The sequence below is a fragment of the Hyperolius riggenbachi genome, chromosome 9 (assembly GCF_040937935.1).
Source record: "Hyperolius riggenbachi isolate aHypRig1 chromosome 9, aHypRig1.pri, whole genome shotgun sequence".
Taxonomy (NCBI): Eukaryota; Metazoa; Chordata; class Amphibia; order Anura; family Hyperoliidae; genus Hyperolius; species Hyperolius riggenbachi.
The window spans coordinates 329,192-348,020 of NC_090654.1; the positions used below are offsets into that span (position 1 = coordinate 329,192).

Genomic DNA, 18,829 nt, shown 5'->3' on the forward strand with positions numbered 1-18,829 from the left:
TAGGACATTACACTATGACTATGGCAGGGATTAGAGTGTGAGCTCCTCTGAGGACAGTCAGTGACATGACTATGTACTCTGTAATGTGCTGCAGAACATGTCAGTGCTATATAAATACATAATAATAATATGGTAGGACATTACACTATGACTATGGTAGGATTAGAGTGTGAGCTCCTCTGAGGGCAGTCAGTGACATGACTATGTACTCTGTAATGTGCTGCAGGAGATGTCACTGCTATATAAATACATAATAATAATATGGTAGGACATTAGACTATGACTGTGGTAGGATTAGAGTGTGAGCTCCTCTGAGGACAGTCAGTGACATGACTATATACTCTGTACAGTGCTGCAGACAAAGCCAGTGTTAGGTTAGGTATTTATATATGTGTGTGTGTGTGTGTGTTGTGTGTGTGTGTGTGTGTGTGTGTGTGTGTGTGTGTGTGTGTGTGTGTGTGTGTGTGTGTGTGTGTGTGTGTGTGTGTGTGTGTGTGTTGCTGCACTCTCTTTTGTCCCTGTGTCTGTGTGTTTGCACTTATGGGACAGGAGGACAGGGCCAGGGAGCCAGACAGGTATGCGCTTGTACACAGTGGGTGGGTGCGTGGGCGGCAGGCGGGTGTGCGTGTGGCGGGCTGGTGCACTTGTGCGCAGTGGGTGGCAGGCGGGTGTACGCGCATACGCTCTGACATCCGGCGGTGGCAGCGGTGTGAGAGAGACCTAGAGCCCATTTTTAAACGGGCGTAGGTCTACTAGTATTAGGAATAATAGTAATAATAACAACAACATAAATACATCAAAAAGAAGGCTAGGAAAACTGGTACTTCTATATCAAGCATACCTTTTCTAGCATCTTCTGCCAAAGCTGTCTCCAAAGAATTATGAAAATGATTGCCACTAGGATAAAAATGATGGCAACTAAGCAACCAATCAGAAGACGTGTATGGCTACGATCTATTTTAAGGGTGGGATCTGAAACAGAATCATAGAAATCTTAGTGAAACAGACTTCATCATAATACTTGGGACAGTAAAAAAAAATTCAGATGCTAACAGTGAAGCCTGAAGAATGTTTTGTAATATAATAACTGCTTTATTACACACATCCCACACTGCTTTATTACACACATCTCCCACTGCTTTATTACACACATCCCCCACTGCTTTATTACACACATCTCCCACTGCTTTATTACACACATCCCCCACTGCTTTATTACACACATCTCCCGCTGCTTTATTACACACATCCCCCACTGCTTTATTACACACATCTCCCACTGCTTTATAACACACATCTCCCACTGCTTTATTACACACATCTCCCGCTGCTTTATTACACACATTTCCCACTGCTTTATTACACACATCTCCCACTGCCTTATTACACACATCACCCACTGCTTTATTACACACATCTCCCACTGCTTTATTACACACATCTCCCACTGCTTTATTACACACATCTCCCACTGCTTTATTACACACATCTCCCGCTGCTTTATTACACACCTCTCCCACTGCTTTATTACACACATCTCCCGCTGCTTTATTACACACATCCCCCACTGCTTTATTACACACATCTCCCACTGCTTTATTACACACATCCCCCACTGCTTTATTACACACATCTCCTGCTGCTTTATTACACACATCCCCCACTGCTTTATTACACACATCTCCCACTGCTTTATTACACACATCTCCCGCTGCTTTATTACACACATCTCCCGCTGCTTTATTACACACATCTCCCACTGCTTTATTACACACATCTCCCACTGCTTTATTACACACATCCCCCACTGCTTTATTACACACATCTCCCACTGCTTTATTACACACATCCCCCACTGCTTTATTACACACATCTCCCGCTGCTTTATTACACACATCTCCCACTGCTTTATTACACACATCTCCCACTGCTTTATTACACACATCTCCCGCTGCTTTATTACACACATCTCCCACTGATTTATTACACACATCTCCCACTGCCTTATTACACACATCCCCCACTGCTTTATTACACACATCTCCCACTGCTTTATTACACACATCTCCCGCTGCTTTATTACACACATCCCCCACTGCTTTATTACACACATCTCCCACTGCTTTATTACACACATCCCCCACTGCTTTATTACACACATCTCCCGCTGCTTTATTACACACATCCCCCACTGCTTTATTACACACATCTCCCACTGCTTTATTACACACATCTCCCACTGCTTTATTACACACATCTCCCGCTGCTTTATTATACACATCTCCCACTGCTTTATTACACACATCTCCCACTGCTTTATTACACACATCTCCCACTGCTTTATTACACACATCTCCCACTGCTTTATTACACACATCTCCCGCTGCTTTATTATACACATCTCCCACTGCCTTATTACACACATCCCCCACTGCTTTATTACACACCTCTCCCGCTGCTTTATTACATACATCTCCCGCTGCTTTATTACACACATCCCCCACTGCTTTATTACACACATCTCCCGCTGCTTTATTACACACATCCCCCACTGCTTTATTACACACATCTCCCACTGCTTTATTACACACATCTCCCACTGCTTTATTACACACATCTCCCGCTGCTTTATTATACACATCTCCCACTGCTTTATTACACACATCTCCCACTGCTTTATTACACACATCCCCCACTGCTTTATTACACACATCTCCCGCTGCTTTATTACACACATCCCCCACTGCTTTATTACACACATCTCCCACTGCGTTATTACACACATCTCCCACTGCTTTATTACACACATCTCCCGCTGCTTTATTACACACATCTCCCACTGCTTTATTACACACATCTCCCGCTGCTTTATTACACACATCCCCCGCTGCTTTATTACACACATTTCCCACTGCTTTATTACACACATCCCCCGCTGCTTTATTACACACATCTCCCACTGCTTTATTACACACATCTCCCACTGCTTTATTACACACATCTCCCACTGCTTTATTACACACATCTCCCACTGCTTTATTACACACATCCCCCACTGCTTTATTACACACATCTCCCGCTGCTTTATTACACACATCCCCCACTGCTTTATTACACACATCTCCCACTGCTTTATTACACACATCTCCCACTGCTTTATTACACACATCTCCCGCTGCTTTATTATACACATCTCCCACTGCTTTATTACACACATCTCCCACTGCTTTATTACACACATCCCCCACTGCTTTATTACACACATCCCCCACTGCTTTATTACACACATCCCCCACTGCTTTATTACACACATCTCCCACTGCTTTATTACACACATCTCCCACTGCTTTATTACACACATCTCCCGCTGCTTTATTACACACATCTCCCGCTGCTTTATTACACACATCTCCCACTGCTTTATTACACACATCTCCCGCTGCTTTATTACACACATCTCCCACTGCTTTATTACACACATCTCCCGCTGCTTTATTACACACATCTCCCACTGCTTTATTACACACATCTCCCGCTGCTTTATTACACACATCCCCCGCTGCTTTATTACACACATCTCCCACTGCTTTATTACACACATCCCAAACTGCTTTATTACACACATCCCCCCACTGCTTTATTACACACATCTCCCACTGCTTTATTACACACATCTCCCACTGCTTTATTACACACATCCCCCACTGCTTTATTACACACATCCCCCGCTGCTTTATTACACACATCTCCCGCTGCTTTATTACACACATCTCCCGCTGCTTTATTATACACATCTCCCACTGCCTTATTACACACATCCCCCACTGCTTTATTACACACCTCTCCCACTGCTTTATTACACACATCTCCCGCTGCTTTATTACACACATCCCCCACTGCTTTATTACACACATCTCCCACTGCTTTATTACACACATCTCCCACTGCTTTATTACACACATCTCCCACTGCTTTATTACACACATCCCCCACTGCTTTATTACACACATCTCCCGCTGCTTTATTACACACATCTCCCACTGCTTTGTTACACACATCTCCCGCTGCTTTATTACACACCTCTCCCACTGCTTTATTACACACATCTCCCGCTGCTTTATTACACACATCCCCCACTGCTTTATTACACACATCTCCCACTGCTTTATTACACACATCCCCCACTGCTTTATTACACACATCTCCCACTGCTTTATTACACACATCTCCCGGTGCTTTATTACACACATCCCCCACTGCTTTATTACACACATCTCCCACTGCTTTATTACACACATCTCCCGCTGCTTTATTACACACATCTCCCGTTGCTTTATTACACACATCTCCCGCTGCTTTATTACACACATCTCCCACTGCTTTATTACAGACATCTCCCGCTGCTTTATTACACACATCTCCCACTGCTTTGCTACACACATCTCCCACTGCTTTATTACACACATCTCCCACTGCTTTATTACACACATCTCCCACTGCTTTATTACACACATCTCCCGCTGCTTTATTACACACATCTCCCGTTGCTTTATTACACACATCTCCCGCTGCTTTATTACACACATCCCCCGCTGCTTTATTACACACATCTCCCGCTGCTTTATTACACACATCTCCCGCTGCTTTATTACACACATCTCCCGCTGCTTTATTACACACATCTCCCGCTGCTTTATTACACACATCTCCCACTGCTTTATTACACACATCTCCCACTGCTTTATTACCCACATCTCCCACTGCTTTATTACACACATCTCCCGCTGCTTTATTACACACATCCCTCACTGCTTTATTACACACATCTCCCACTGCTTTATTACACACATCTCCCACTGCTTTATTTGAGATTTCCGCGATTCAGGTCGAAAATTGGCGATTAACCTGCTACAGTTGGTCATTAAAGAGAAACTCCAACCAAGAATTTAACTTTTTCCCAATCAGTAGCTGATACCCCCTTTTACATGAGAAATATAATGCTTTTCACAAACAGACCATCAGGGGGCGCTGTATGACTGATCTTGTGCTGAAACACCTCCCACAAGAAGCTCTGAGTACTGTGGTACTTTTGGCAGTTTGTTACAATGTAACAAGGTTCACAGACAGGAATTAGCTGTTTACAGCTGTCTCTAACAGCCAAAACAGCTAGCAGCAACTACATAACCTGCCCACAGTAAAAATGTCACCATGTAATAAATGTCAGAATGTAAATCGGGGAGAGGAAAGATTTTACTAGGGGTGGGACGACGAATCCGGCGAATCCACGAATCCCTCGAATATTGGGAAATATTTGAGATTCGTGAATTCGAATCCCGACGCCATTTTTCACTTTCCGAACCTGCCGAATCCCGACGCTGCATCGCCGTGCATCCGCCGCTCCCCCCGCTCGCACTCGTCCTCCCCGACCTCCTCCGACCCCCCGCGCCTCCTCTGTTTGCCAGCATCAACTCACCTGAGCGGAGCGCAGAGCGGCAGACCTCTCGCTGACTTGGTTCCCCCTAGTGACCGCCGGCTCTTACAATGACGTCATCAGTAAAAGCCGGTCCGGCCACTAGAGGGAACAGGGAAGTATCGAAGAGGTCTGCCGCTCTGCGCTCCACGGGAAAGGTGAGTAGATACTCATGAAGGGGTGAGCGGAGGAGGCACGGGGGGGAGGAGGCACGGGGGACGGAGGAGGCCATGGGGGGGTTGGCGGTGAGCGGAGCAGGCACGGGGATGGAGGAGGCCGGGGACTGGCGGTGAGCAGAGGAGGCATGGGGAGGCCCCTATACCTACCTACAGGCCCCTATACCTACCTACAGGCCCCTATACCTACCTACCTACCTACCTAAAGGCCCCTATACCTACCTACCTAAAGGCCCGTATACCTACCTACCCACCTACAGGCCCCTATACCTACCTACCCACCTACATGCCCCTATACCTACCTACCCACCTACCTACCTACCTAAAGGCCCCTATACCTACCTACCTACCTACAGGCCCCTATACCTACCTACCCACCTACCTACCTAAAGGCCCCTATACCTACCTACCTAAAGGGCCCTATACCTACCTACCTACCTACCTACCTACCTAAAGGCCCCTATACCTACCTACCCACCTACCTATCTAAAGGCCCCTATACCTACCTACCTAAAGGCCCCTATACCTACCTACCTACCTAAAGGCCCCTACACCTACCTACCCACCTACCTACCTAAAGGCACCTATACCTACCTACCTACCTAAAGGCCCCTATACCTACCTACCCACCTACCTACCTAAAGGCCCCTATACCTATCTACCTACCTAAATGCCCCTATACCTACCTACCTACCTACAGGCCCCTATACCTACCTACCCACCTACCTACCTAAAGGCCCCTATACCTACCTACCTAAAGGCCCCTATACCTACCTACCTACCTACCTACCTAAAGGCCCCTATACCTACCTACCCACCTACCTATCTAAAGGCCCCTATACCTACCTACCTAAAGGCCCCTATACCTACCTACCTACCTAAAGGCCCCTATACCTACCTACCCACCTACCTACCTAAAGGCCCCTATATCTATCTACCTACCTAAAGGCCCCTATACCTACCTACCCACCTACCTAAAGGCCCCTATACCTACCTACCTAAAGGCCCCTATACCTACCTACATACCTACCTATACTTAAGGCCCTATACCCTATATACCTATACTGAAGGTCCCTTTACCTACCTACCTACCTACCTATACTGAAGGCACATATACCCTGCTACCTATACTGAAGGCCCCTATACCTAGTTACCTACCAATACTGAAGGCCCACATACCCTGCTACCTATACTGAAGGCCCATATACCCTGCTACCTATACTGAAGGTCCCTTTACCTACCTACCTATACTAAAGGAACATGTAACTTACTACCTATACTGAAGGCCCCTATACCTAGTTACCTACCAATACTGAAGGCCCATATACCCTGCTACCTATACTGAAGGCCCATATACCAGGCTACCTATACTGAAGGCCCATATACCCTGCTACCTATACTGAAGGCCCATATACCAGGCTACCTATACTGAAGGCCCCTATACCCTGCTACCCATACTGAAGGCCCATATACCCTGCTACCTATACTGAAGGCCCATATACCCTGCTGCCTATACTGAAGGCCCATATACCCTGCTACCTATACTGAAGGCCCATATACCTTGCTACCTATACTGAAGGCCCATATACCCTGCTACCTTTACTGAAGGCCCATATACCCTGCTACCTTTACTGAAGGCCCATATACCCTGCTACCTATACTGAAGGCCCATATACCCTGCTGCCTATACTGAAGGCCCCTATACCCTGCTACCTATACTGAAGGCCCATATACCCTGCTGCCTATACTGAAGGCACATATACCTTGCTACCTATACTGAAGGCCCCTATACCTTGCTACCTATACTGAAAGCTACCAATATTGAAGGCACCCATACCTAGCTAGCTATAACGAAGGCACCTTTACCTCGCTACCTATACTTAGGGCCCCTATACCTTGCTACCTATACTGAAGGCCCCTATACCTTGCTACCTGTACTGAAAGCTACCCATATTGAAGGCACCCATACCTAGCTAGCTATACTGAAGGCACCTTTACCTCGCTACCTATGCCTGGGTACCTATACTGCGGGCAGCTATACCACGGATCGCACAATTCGTATGTGCAGGATTCGTTAGATTCGGGATTCAAAAGGTTCGAGATATTCGAGAACCTTTTTAGATTAGGATCCGGATTCGGATTCAAAGAAATTGTGGATTCGTCCCATCCCTAGATTTTACAATGAGCAAACACTGACTAAATCATTTATACATAATTATTGTAAAAATGAAGCTCTTTTTTTTACTACATTATTTTCACTGGAGTTCCTCTTTAAGTGACTGGGGTTCAAATTCACTAAACAAATTCACCAAACAGCCAGATCAGATTTCTTTGCTGGATAAACGGTTTCCATTTACACAATTTTGATGCCAGGAACCCGAAAGCTCAAAACTTGGTCATTGAGTAGTGACTGTGTGTCAAGGTATTTCCCTGGGAAAATGTAAACTGAAGCCCTTCTTCACTGTTAATGGCAACATTCTCAAACTTTGCACAGTTGGTTACTGGATGACTAGGATTAATATTCAGAAAAGTGGGTGGAGCCTAAAAAAGCCAATCAAAATTCACCTGTTGATTTTCAAGGGGAAAATTAAAATTGCTGCCATTCTTGCACTGTTAATGGCACAAGCCTCAAACCTTGTACAGTTTGTCATTGTGTCACTGAAGTTCAATTAAAAAAAGGGGAGCCACACACAGCCAATCAGATTTGTTTCATCTTATTGGGAAAATACAAATTATTGATGCCAAGAACCCCAAAGCTCACAAACTTGGTCATTGAGTGACTGCATGTACAGGTTACAAAAAGTGGGCGGAGCCAAAAACTAATTTCACTTGGAAAATATAAATTGCAGCCCTTCTTACACTGTTTATGGCAGGGTTCTCAAACTTTGCCCAGATGGTCACTGGGTGACTGAGATTAATATTCAGGGAAGTGGGTGGAGCCTATAATAGCCAAACAAAGTATTTAAATTGATGCCATTTTTAAACTGTTAATAGCAGATGCCTCAAACCTGTCACAGTTGGTCATTGGGTGACTGGGATTTAAATGCTGGAGAAGGGCGGAGCCACAAACAGCCAATCATATTTGTTTCATTTCACTGGGAAAATACTAATTATTGATGCCAAGGACCCCAAAGCTTACTAACTTTACTAACTTGGACATTGAGTGTTTGTGTGTAATGTATATACCACATATACTGTATACATATATATATATATATATATATATATATATATATATATATATATATATATATATATATATATATATATATATATATATATGATTCAGGCTCTCCTTCTGGGATATCCAAGGTGGAAATTATATTTTGACTGTCAAGAGTCGAACAACTCCAGAGGAAGTGAAGTGTTTTCACGAAACGCATCAAGCTATGTGCTTGGCCTTGAGAATTTGCTTGTTCACTACATAGGATCTGGTGATTGTATAGAGAGTCTATGTTTGCTTCCCAATCATTCAGACAGTTATTGTATCAAACCCGATTGCTTAGTTACATTGTACTTTATCAATATTATATGGCTATCAAGTGCATTTAATGACAACCGTAGGGTTCTATTCCTTTTATTTTAAAATGATGTGTGTTGTTTCTTTGTTGAATTTTTAGAAATGTTTCAATAAAATGTTTTATATATGCTGTACAATGGCATGTAACCTTCTCTTTTGATTCAAAATGATCATTAATCCCCATTAAACTCCCACAGACCTCTAAATTGGTATATGTCTTGTTTTGTCTAAAAGAGGCTCGCAGGTTTAAAATGAAAAGGCAAAATGAAAAGATAAACTAATGATATTAACGGGTTACTTTATTGAGACTGGCGTACAGCTGATGGTTTCCCCTTATTCAAGAAAAGAAAGGAATCAGAAGCAGGAAACTACAGACCAGTAAGCTTAACATTAGTTGTGTGTAGACTCTTTGAATGTATTGAAAGGGATGCTAGATAAAATATTCTCATTTCAGCTCATTAGCATGGTTTTACTAAAGACAGATCCTGTCTTACCAAGATGCTCAGCTTTTATGAAGTGGTCAATGCACATTTAGATCTTGGGGAAGCTATAGATGTAGTGTACTTGAAACCTTGCAAAGGTTTTTGACACTGTTCCCCACACTAGCCTGGTGCAGAAGCTGAGGATACAGGGACCAGGAGAAAAAGTAAGTATGTACATAGAGACTTAAAACAGGGGTGGAGGCTTTATTATTTTTTTTTTATTATTATTTTAATATCTGTAGGTGTATTTTACTTTTTGGCCACTAGATGTCCCCACACTATCCTGTGTACTGTTCAGCAGTGTAAAACTTTGTTTTTACTTTACTTTATCAATGACCATTGACCACAGGCATCACATTGATACTGGTGCTCAGTCATTACGTATATTACGTTTCCACTCCGGCCGTACCATTTATAGTCAAATGCATTGACTAAATCCTACCATTGCTAATTTAAAATGCCCGGTGGAAATGCTGCCATTTAGTGGTAGTAGAGACAAAAAAACTCCCTTTTCATAATGACATACAGGGGAAAATTAACTTAACCTATTAGCACCTAGAACTTGAACTAATTGTTCCCACACATTTCATACATTCATACATTTTGCATAAAATATTACATGATATGATGAATTTCACAAACTAGCAAAACATTATATATATATATATATATATATATATATATATATATATATATACATATATACATATGGCGCCTGGACTCTCGGATTGACCCAATATCAGGTAAGCTGAATAGCACCATCCCCCACCCTGCATCCAAAACTTTTCATAATCAGTTGCCCCACAAAGACCCATCACAAGTAGAGAAGCCAGTATACGGCAATAACCTGGACTCCTATCACCTCCAGCCTCTTGCCCAGCATACACTGGAATCTCTCCTATACCTACTAAGGCACATTAAGATACCATTGCATTGTATACTAAAAACATAGTGGTCTAGACACCTCACCTATTTACCTATACCTAACAAAGTGAAGAAAACGGGCTTTCCTATTTGGATATGTATAGAGGATATGGATATATGCACTCTGTAGATACACACAAAACATGCAGACGGACCTAATATATATTTGATATATAGACATGTGTGACAAACAAAACCATATCTAGCACCAATCTTGCCCTCAGTTCTGCCAAACTTGAGAAAGCTGCTGAGACACAGACGTGTGTATGTTCATGCCTATATATTTATGTGTATATGGGAATCTCTTTTTTTACACACTTTCTAGACTAGATTATACTATGAGATATCATCAAGTTTTAGCATGTTTTAATATTTGAAATTTGTTCTTAAATTTTATGTGATTTTTTTTTCTGTGTATGTGCGTGTACTTATGGTCATAGTTAAATTGTATCATTGTGTGTGTGTGTGTACTGTGTGTGTATACTGTGTGTGTGTGTGTACTGTGTGTGTGTGTATACAGTGTGTGTGTGTGTGTGTGTGTGTGTGTGTGTGTGTGTGTGTGTGTGTGTGTGTGTGTGTGTGTGTGTGTGTGTGTGTGTGTGTGTGTGTGTGTGTGTGTGTGTGTGTGTGTGTGTGTGTGTGTGTTTTATGCTCTGATGGTCCACCATTTGTTCCTAAAGGCACAGTTATTGACCTGAGGAAGCGGTTGAAGCCGTGAACGCGTTGTCTAAGTGCACCAATAGACCTAAACTTTTTTATCTTGAAATTCTACTATCTTTTATCCATAATGGGACACCTATAAGGCAGGAAAACTATTTACAAAATTAATTTCTGAAAAGTACCGTATATAGCTATCAATTTAGAAACATAGCATATCCTTTCACCCGGGCGTCACCTTACCCAGTTCTAGAAGGTTATCCAATCTACTCCATTATGAACACCTCCACCAGTGGGTCACAAAGGTAAAGCTCTCCAATCTCCTCTGTTATGAACACCTCCGCCAGTGGGTCACAAAGGCAAAGCTATCTAACCTCCTCCATTATGAACACCTCCGCCAGTGGGTCACAAAGGCAAAGCTCTCTAACCTCCTCCATTACGAACACCTCCGCCAGTGGGTCACAAAGGTAAAGCTCACCAATCTCCTCTGTTATGAACACCTCCACCAGTGGGTCACAAAGGCAAAGCTCTCTAACCTCCTCCATTATGAACACCTCCGCCAGTGGGTCACAAAGGTAAAGCTCATCAATCTCCTCTGTTATGAACACCTCCGCCAGTGGGTCACAAAGGTAAAGCTCTCTAACCGCCTCCATTATGAACACCTCCACCAGTGGGTCACAAAGGTAAAGCTCACCAATCTCCTCTGCTATGAACACCTCCGCCAGTGGGTCACAAAGGTAAAGCTCTCTAACCGCCTCCATTATGAACACCTCTGCCAGTGGGTCACAAAGGTAAAGCTCACCAATCTCCTCTGTTATGAACACCACCACCAGTGGGTCACAAAGACAAGGCTCTCCAATCTCGTCTGTTATGAACACCCCAACCAGTGAGTCACAAAGGCAAAGCTATCTAACCTCCTCCGTTATGAACAACTCCGCCAGTGGGTCACAAAGGCAAGGCTCTCCAACCCCTTCTGTTATGAACACCTCCACTAGTGGGTCACAAAGGCAAAGCTATCTAACCTCCTCCATTATGAACACCTCCACCAGTGGGTTACAAAGGCGAAGCTCACCAATTACCTCCGTTAGGAACACCACAATCCTCCAAAGGATGGCTACTCACCAGAGGATCTATTTCTGGTGAGAAGGACAATAAGAAGTCTTGTCTCCAAACATGTACATAGGCTCCTTGTGAGGGGAGGGAGGATTTTTCACCCTTCATTGCCACATCACCCTTTATTATATAGAAAGGCATGTGGGCCAGTCTGGCTCAAGAAGGGGCTGGATAAAGCGGTGTGTGCTCTCTGGACTGTTCCTCCTCACTGCCCAGCATGCATGGCTAAATGAAGATTTTGTTACGGTCCCTAGGAGTGTGCTACACTGCTTTATTTTACTAGTAATGGTAGCCATACATCTAGCGATGAGATACAAAACAAATTGCTCTCTAATGGAGTCTGATTAAAGAGAGATCTGTCAGCTGCCCATACACCACAGACCGAATCCTGATCAATTTCATGCTGAAATCGATGCAGAATCGGCCTTGTGCGCTGGATCCACCACCTCGCCGTCCCGATGATGTCCTCTAATTTCCACCGCTGTCTCCTAATGCACTCCTTTCTCCATACACAAGTCCTATGTGATTGCCAGCATACACGTAACCACTTGTGTGACATCACACATGCGTCACATTACTCCGGCAACCACTTGGGGTAATGTATGGGCACCTGGGCGGGAACATTACAGATTGGGGGTACAGAGTTGGGGTTTTTGTCACGTTTGTTGCTCTTCCCGATATCACTCGCTGCTACTGCTGCTGACAATGTAATGTGACAACCACCCACCAATCCCATAATACTAGGCCACTGTTGCCATGCAGGTCTCATGCACTAGAGCAGAGTTCCCCAACCCTGTCCTCAAGGCCCACCAGCAGTACATGTTTTGCAGAAAACCACAAACATGAACAGCTAAGGTACTTAGTGTCTCAGCAGAGCTGATTAACCACCTCTGTGGCTTTCCACAAAACATGCACTGTTGGTGGGCCTGAGGACAGGGTTGGGGAACATTGCACTAGAGGCTTCTGGAGGCGAATCCACTGTGTGCACAGTAAACGGTTAAGATTAGTTGATGGTACCTATACATGTACAATTTCAATTGTCTGTTCAATCCAAAAGGTAAATAATCGACTTTGCGTAATTCGGTTGAAATGATCGATTTTGCTCAAGTCGGTCAGAGTAATCAATTTTGCTTGAAAATTTAGGTAAGCGCTGCTACCATCCTCCGAGATTATAACGGAATGAAGGAATCCCAATGCTATCATAATATGGCAGCCAGTCCAATCATGTCCAATTTGCTCCAGTCACCATTTGGGGAATAGTCACTTATGAAAGCTTGAGGACTGTGAGCAGTGTGATGCTAAAGAAGGGTTACTGGGTCCATATATGATGCAATCTCAATTGTATCTACAATCGATAAACTAAAATTATCAATTTTGCGATGGAAATTGGGTACTAGCTATTCCAAGAAGGAAAAAAACTATTTTACAACCTAACTAGCAATTCAACAATTTATAAGAGAGAGTAAACAATGCGGTAGTATGACTCTCCGGAGGGCAGATTGTTTGTAGCAGCAATCAGATTACCAGAAAAGGCACAAGACTGAACAATAAAATCATTAGTTTTATTTTAAAACTATACACACAAATATATTTTACAACCAACAGATAACTATACCTGTCAGTCAGAACAGAGTGGGTAAAGAAGATAAAAAGGAAACAGAATATCTTATATTACCGTTATTTGAAGTCCGTTTAAGTCATAGAGTCTTTGTAAAAAGTAGTCTAAAATGGCGATTTTGCCTGCGTCTGTCGATTGATGGTATTTTGACGTTAGATTAAAGGTATAGGACGCTGAGCTCAGTGTGTCATTGTGTTTTAACCCTCAATGGAGTTCGGAGGGGTAATGAAACGTCCTAGTCCAGCCCAGTGCAATTTGAATAGGGGCAGTTCTCCCTGCACAGAGAGAGATTTTGGCACAATCCCTGTCTTGCCCGGCCTCTCTGTGCTCATATATCACATCAAGAAACAGAATGCACATTCAGTGCAATGTTACAAATACCTAGATATCAAATCTGAGGGGTGTGTCAGGAGTAGTCACAAAGTGACACTTCCAATTCGTATTGCTATGTGATTTTAGGTCACAGGATTCTGGGAATTTCCCAGAATGTGGGATAGAATGAAGTTAACAATCTCTGAAAAAATGGTGCTGCTATCACCATCAGATTGTCCTGAAAAAAAGAAATTATGAGAATGATTGATTTCTGGGTTACAGAAGGGTCAGTTCTACTTGAAGAACTCAGCTGGGTGTTACCAGATCAGATAAAGGGTCTTTGAAGTCTAGAGGTGGATTGAACCTCCGATTTTAGGTTCGCGAACCTCGAACGTGAACTTCCGCAAAAGTTCACGTTTGCGCAAACCATGCGAACCGCAATAGACTTCAATGGGAAGGCCAACTTTCAAAACTACAAACACTAATTATGGCCACAAAAGTGATGGAAAAGATGTTTCAAGGGGTCTAACACCTGGAGGGGGCATGGCGGAGTGGGATACACACCAAAAGTCCCGAGGAAAATTACAGATTTGACGCACCGCAGGATTTTAAGGGCAGAAATCACATTGAATGCTAAATTGGAGGCATAAAGTTCTTTAAAACATCTTACGTGTGTATACATCAATCAGGTAGTGTAATTAGTGTTATGCTTCACACTGACACACCAAACTCACTGTATAACACACCACAAACAGCTGTTTGCGTAGTGACGGCCATGCTGGACTGGTGCGCACCATGGCGAGAGTGCAGGCCGTGGCGGTTTTCAAGCCCATATGGTCGCCGGGCTGAGGTAGTTCAATGATAGAACAACAGTGACTGTCCAGCTGATCGAATATGGTCTGTCCACAATGAAGCAATGACCTTATTATTTTGGGTGTGCCCCCCAACACACTCATATAGGTCATTGCTTCATTGTGATATGCAAGCACCTTCACTGCTAGCAGTGGCCTTAAAAATTCACCTGGAGTCCTGGACCCTGTTGGTGGTGGCAGAGAAGGTAGTCAAGCGGCCTGCAGGCAGAGATGCTGTGTGGGGACCGACTTCGTCTTGGGGCAGACAGTCACATGGCGTGCAGGCAGAGATGCTGTGTGTGGGGACTGACTTAGTCTTCGGGCAGGCCTGACTGTGCTTTGCAGACCAGGCATCCATGGTCAGATGGACCCTTGACCCAACGCCGTGTGCCAGAGATGACACTACTTGATTTTCAACATCACGGTACAGTTTGGATATCGCCTTTTTTGAGAAATAATTGTGGCCTAGTATCTTCCACCGTGGTGTGTGGCTTTGCTTTTGTGTGCTGCTTTACCTTAGGTGGTCATCCCATTGCAGTTTGTGCTTTGTCATCATGTGCCTTCGTAAGGCAGTTGTCCCTACGCGGGCCTTGGACTTTCCACGGCTCAATTTTCAGTGGCAGAGAGTACAGATGGCATTGCTCTCATCTGAGACACACAAAAACATTTCCACACCGCTGAGCCCTAGGATGATGGCACTTTGGTGGCTGCCGACTGAGTGTTAAGTGGGGTGCCAGAATCAGAGCAGGAGGAGGAAGATATGTCACGGTTCCATGCGGAAGCTGAGGAAGATGAGGTGTTCTGTGTTAAATAGTCAACTACGTCCTGACAATATTGGGGGTTGATGGCACGTGCCTTATGAACACTGTACTTTGGTCCTGGGCCGGGTGGCCTGCCTCTGGCTCTGCCTCTGCCTGTTTTGTCCATATTGGGGGGATGAAGTGAAAGGTATGCACTGACTTGACTAATACAATGTGCAGTCACACAGGTGCAGTTAAAGGTATACACTGACTGGTGGTATAATACAATGTGCAGTCACACCGATGCAGTGAAAGGTATGCAGTGACTGCTGGTATAACAATGTGCAGTCACACAGGTGCAGTGAAAAGGTATGCAGTAACTACTGGTATGGTATAACAATGTGCAGTCACACAGGTGCAGTGAAAAGGTATGCAGTGACTGCTGGTATAACAATGTGCAGTCACACAGGTGCAGTGAAAAGGTATGCAGTGACTGCTGGTATAGTATAACAATGTGCAGTCACACAGGTGCAGTGAAAAGGTATGCAGTGACTGCTGGTATAGTATAATAATGTGCAGTCACACAGGGGCAGTGAAAAGGTATGCAGTGACTGCTGGTATAACAATGTGCAGTCACACAGGGGCAGTGAAAAGGTGTGCAGTGACTGCTGGTATAACAATGTGCAGTCACACAGGTGCAGTGAAAAGGTATGCAGTGACTCCTGGTATAGTATAACAATGTGCAGTCACACAGGTGCAGTGAAAAGGTATGCAGTGACTGCTGGTATAGTATAACAATGTGCAGTCAAACAGATGCAGTGAAAGGTATGCAGTGACTGCTGGTTTAACAATGTGCAGTCGTACAGATGCAGTGAAAAGATATGCAGTGACTGGTATATAAAACAGCGTGCGGTCACACAGATGCAGTGAAAGGTTTGCAGTGACTGGTATATAAAACAGTGTGCAGTCACACAGATGCAGTGAAAGGTATGCAGTGACTGGTATATAAAACAGCGTGCGGTCACACAGATGCAATGAAAGGTATGCAATGACTGGTATATAAAATAGCGTGCTGTCACACAGTGAAAAGGTATGCACTGAATGTGCTGGGCCTGGCACAGTATAGCACTTAGCAAGGACCAGCTGCGACAGACAGGGCTGTATATGCAATGTCAGTGAGCCACACAAGAAAAAAAACATCACAAGAACATTAGCTCTCAAAAGAGATTTTTTGCGGTGTTTTTTAGCAACAAATATCAGCAAGGAGCAAGCTAACAGATCTCCTAACTATTGCTTTCCCTATCTCTCCAATGTCTCTCCCTTCTCTCACTAACATCAGCAGCAGACAGGGTGAGAAAATGGCCGACGCTGCTGCCTTTTATAAGGGGGGTGGGGGGCCAGGAGGGAGTGCAGCCTGATTGGCTACCATGTGTTTGCTGAGTGCTGACTGTGATGTAGAGGGTCAAAGTTTAGCCCAATGATGTAGTATAGGGGGGCGGGTCTAACTCGCATAAAGTTTGCAATTTGAAGCGAAAGCGAATCCTCGTTGTTCGCGTTTGAACTGTTCGGGCCATCTCTATTGAAGTCCAGAGCTTCCTCTGGGAATGAGAATATCGCAGACAGCGTTTTTCAAGAGACCCTGTTTATGATAGCTTGTCACAGTGGAGTGACGATTTATGGCCAGTGGCACAGCAGGGGTGTTTGGGCTCTTCTCTGAACTTCTGCTAGAGCTGCGTACTCACCGCTCGACGGATCCAGCGACATCCCCTTGACGTTGGTCGCTAACAACACCTCTTCCTGTCGGCGGGTTAAAACGCGAGGTCACGTAAAGTACACGACGTCACAAGCGACACTTCCGCGATCACAGTACTTTGTGCAGTGTCGTCAGGAGATCAAGATCCGATCTGCTGTGATGGCCCGTCATCATCGGCGCGACGCTATGCGAAGTTCGCAATTGTGCACCTGTACCCACTTCACGATGTTGTTTAAAAATCGTCGGTTGTCAGGAAAATCACCTGGTGGGTACGCAGCTTAAGGGATTTCTAATTACCTTAGCATGAAAAGGTTCCTTAATGACTCCAGCCATTTGGTAAAAGAGAAACAAAGTTGATTTAAATTGCAATTTTTGTATTGCAATGGAATGTGCGCTTGTGATTCGAATGACGCATTCGATATGACATATCGAAGGAATCACACACATGACATCTCATGACATCTCATGACATCACATGACATCTCATGGACATCTCATGACATCACATGACATCTCATGGACATCTCATGGACATCTCATGACATCACTTGACTTTACCCACTTTACTGTGGAACGCTGTCAATAGCAGCTTTCTTAACTCATCGCCATTGTCCCCATTGTTTTCCCAGGGCAAACTATTTCATATATTCATATTTGTAACATAAAAATGAGCTGTTACTTTAAAACCAAAATAACAAAATAACTGAAGAGAAAAACGACGACAGAAAAAAAATTCCTAAATTGAGCCATCACTTCCAGATCCTTGAAAGTGAGCATTCTAGCTAGCTCAGACAATGTGTCGTGTTTATTTGTGTTTTATTTTCACCAATCGTTTTGAAAAATGCTGTCCTTATGACAATTGTAAGGAGTTACTGTTTAGGAATCATATATGAATAAAGATAATACATAGCTTGTTTATACATACCATAGGAAGGGAAGTTAGGAGGTCTTGGGGGGCTGAGTGAATTGTTGTACATAGCAGCATCTAATAGTGAAAGAAAGGAGACAAATGAATACATGGATGCTCATTCTGGATAGAGAATGGGGGAAGTTAATGGTAGAAGTAAAAACTGAACTTGTGCAACTCCATTATATCGGCCTGCTTGGCACATATATTTGTAGACAAGACAAGAGACAGAACATTTATATTGCGCTTTTTCCTGGCGGACATAAAGTGCCAGAGCTTCAGCCACCAGGGTGTGCTCTATAGCCA

The 18,829-nt window shown here is 43.9% G+C and overlaps 1 protein-coding gene across 2 annotated transcripts in view; it reads right to left on the bottom strand.

The window, feature by feature from the left end:
* Window positions 1-18,829, bottom strand: part of DDR2 (discoidin domain receptor tyrosine kinase 2) — a 549,319-nt gene that overhangs the window by 115,944 nt on the left and 414,546 nt on the right. For both annotated transcript variants that reach the window (XM_068251775.1, XM_068251776.1), the window contains 2 exons: window positions 18,542-18,601; window positions 842-972 (listed from right to left, as the gene is read on the bottom strand). In XM_068251775.1, coding sequence (XP_068107876.1) covers window positions 842-972; window positions 18,542-18,601 — 191 coding nt within the window. The remainder of the gene's footprint in view (window positions 1-841; window positions 973-18,541; window positions 18,602-18,829) is intronic.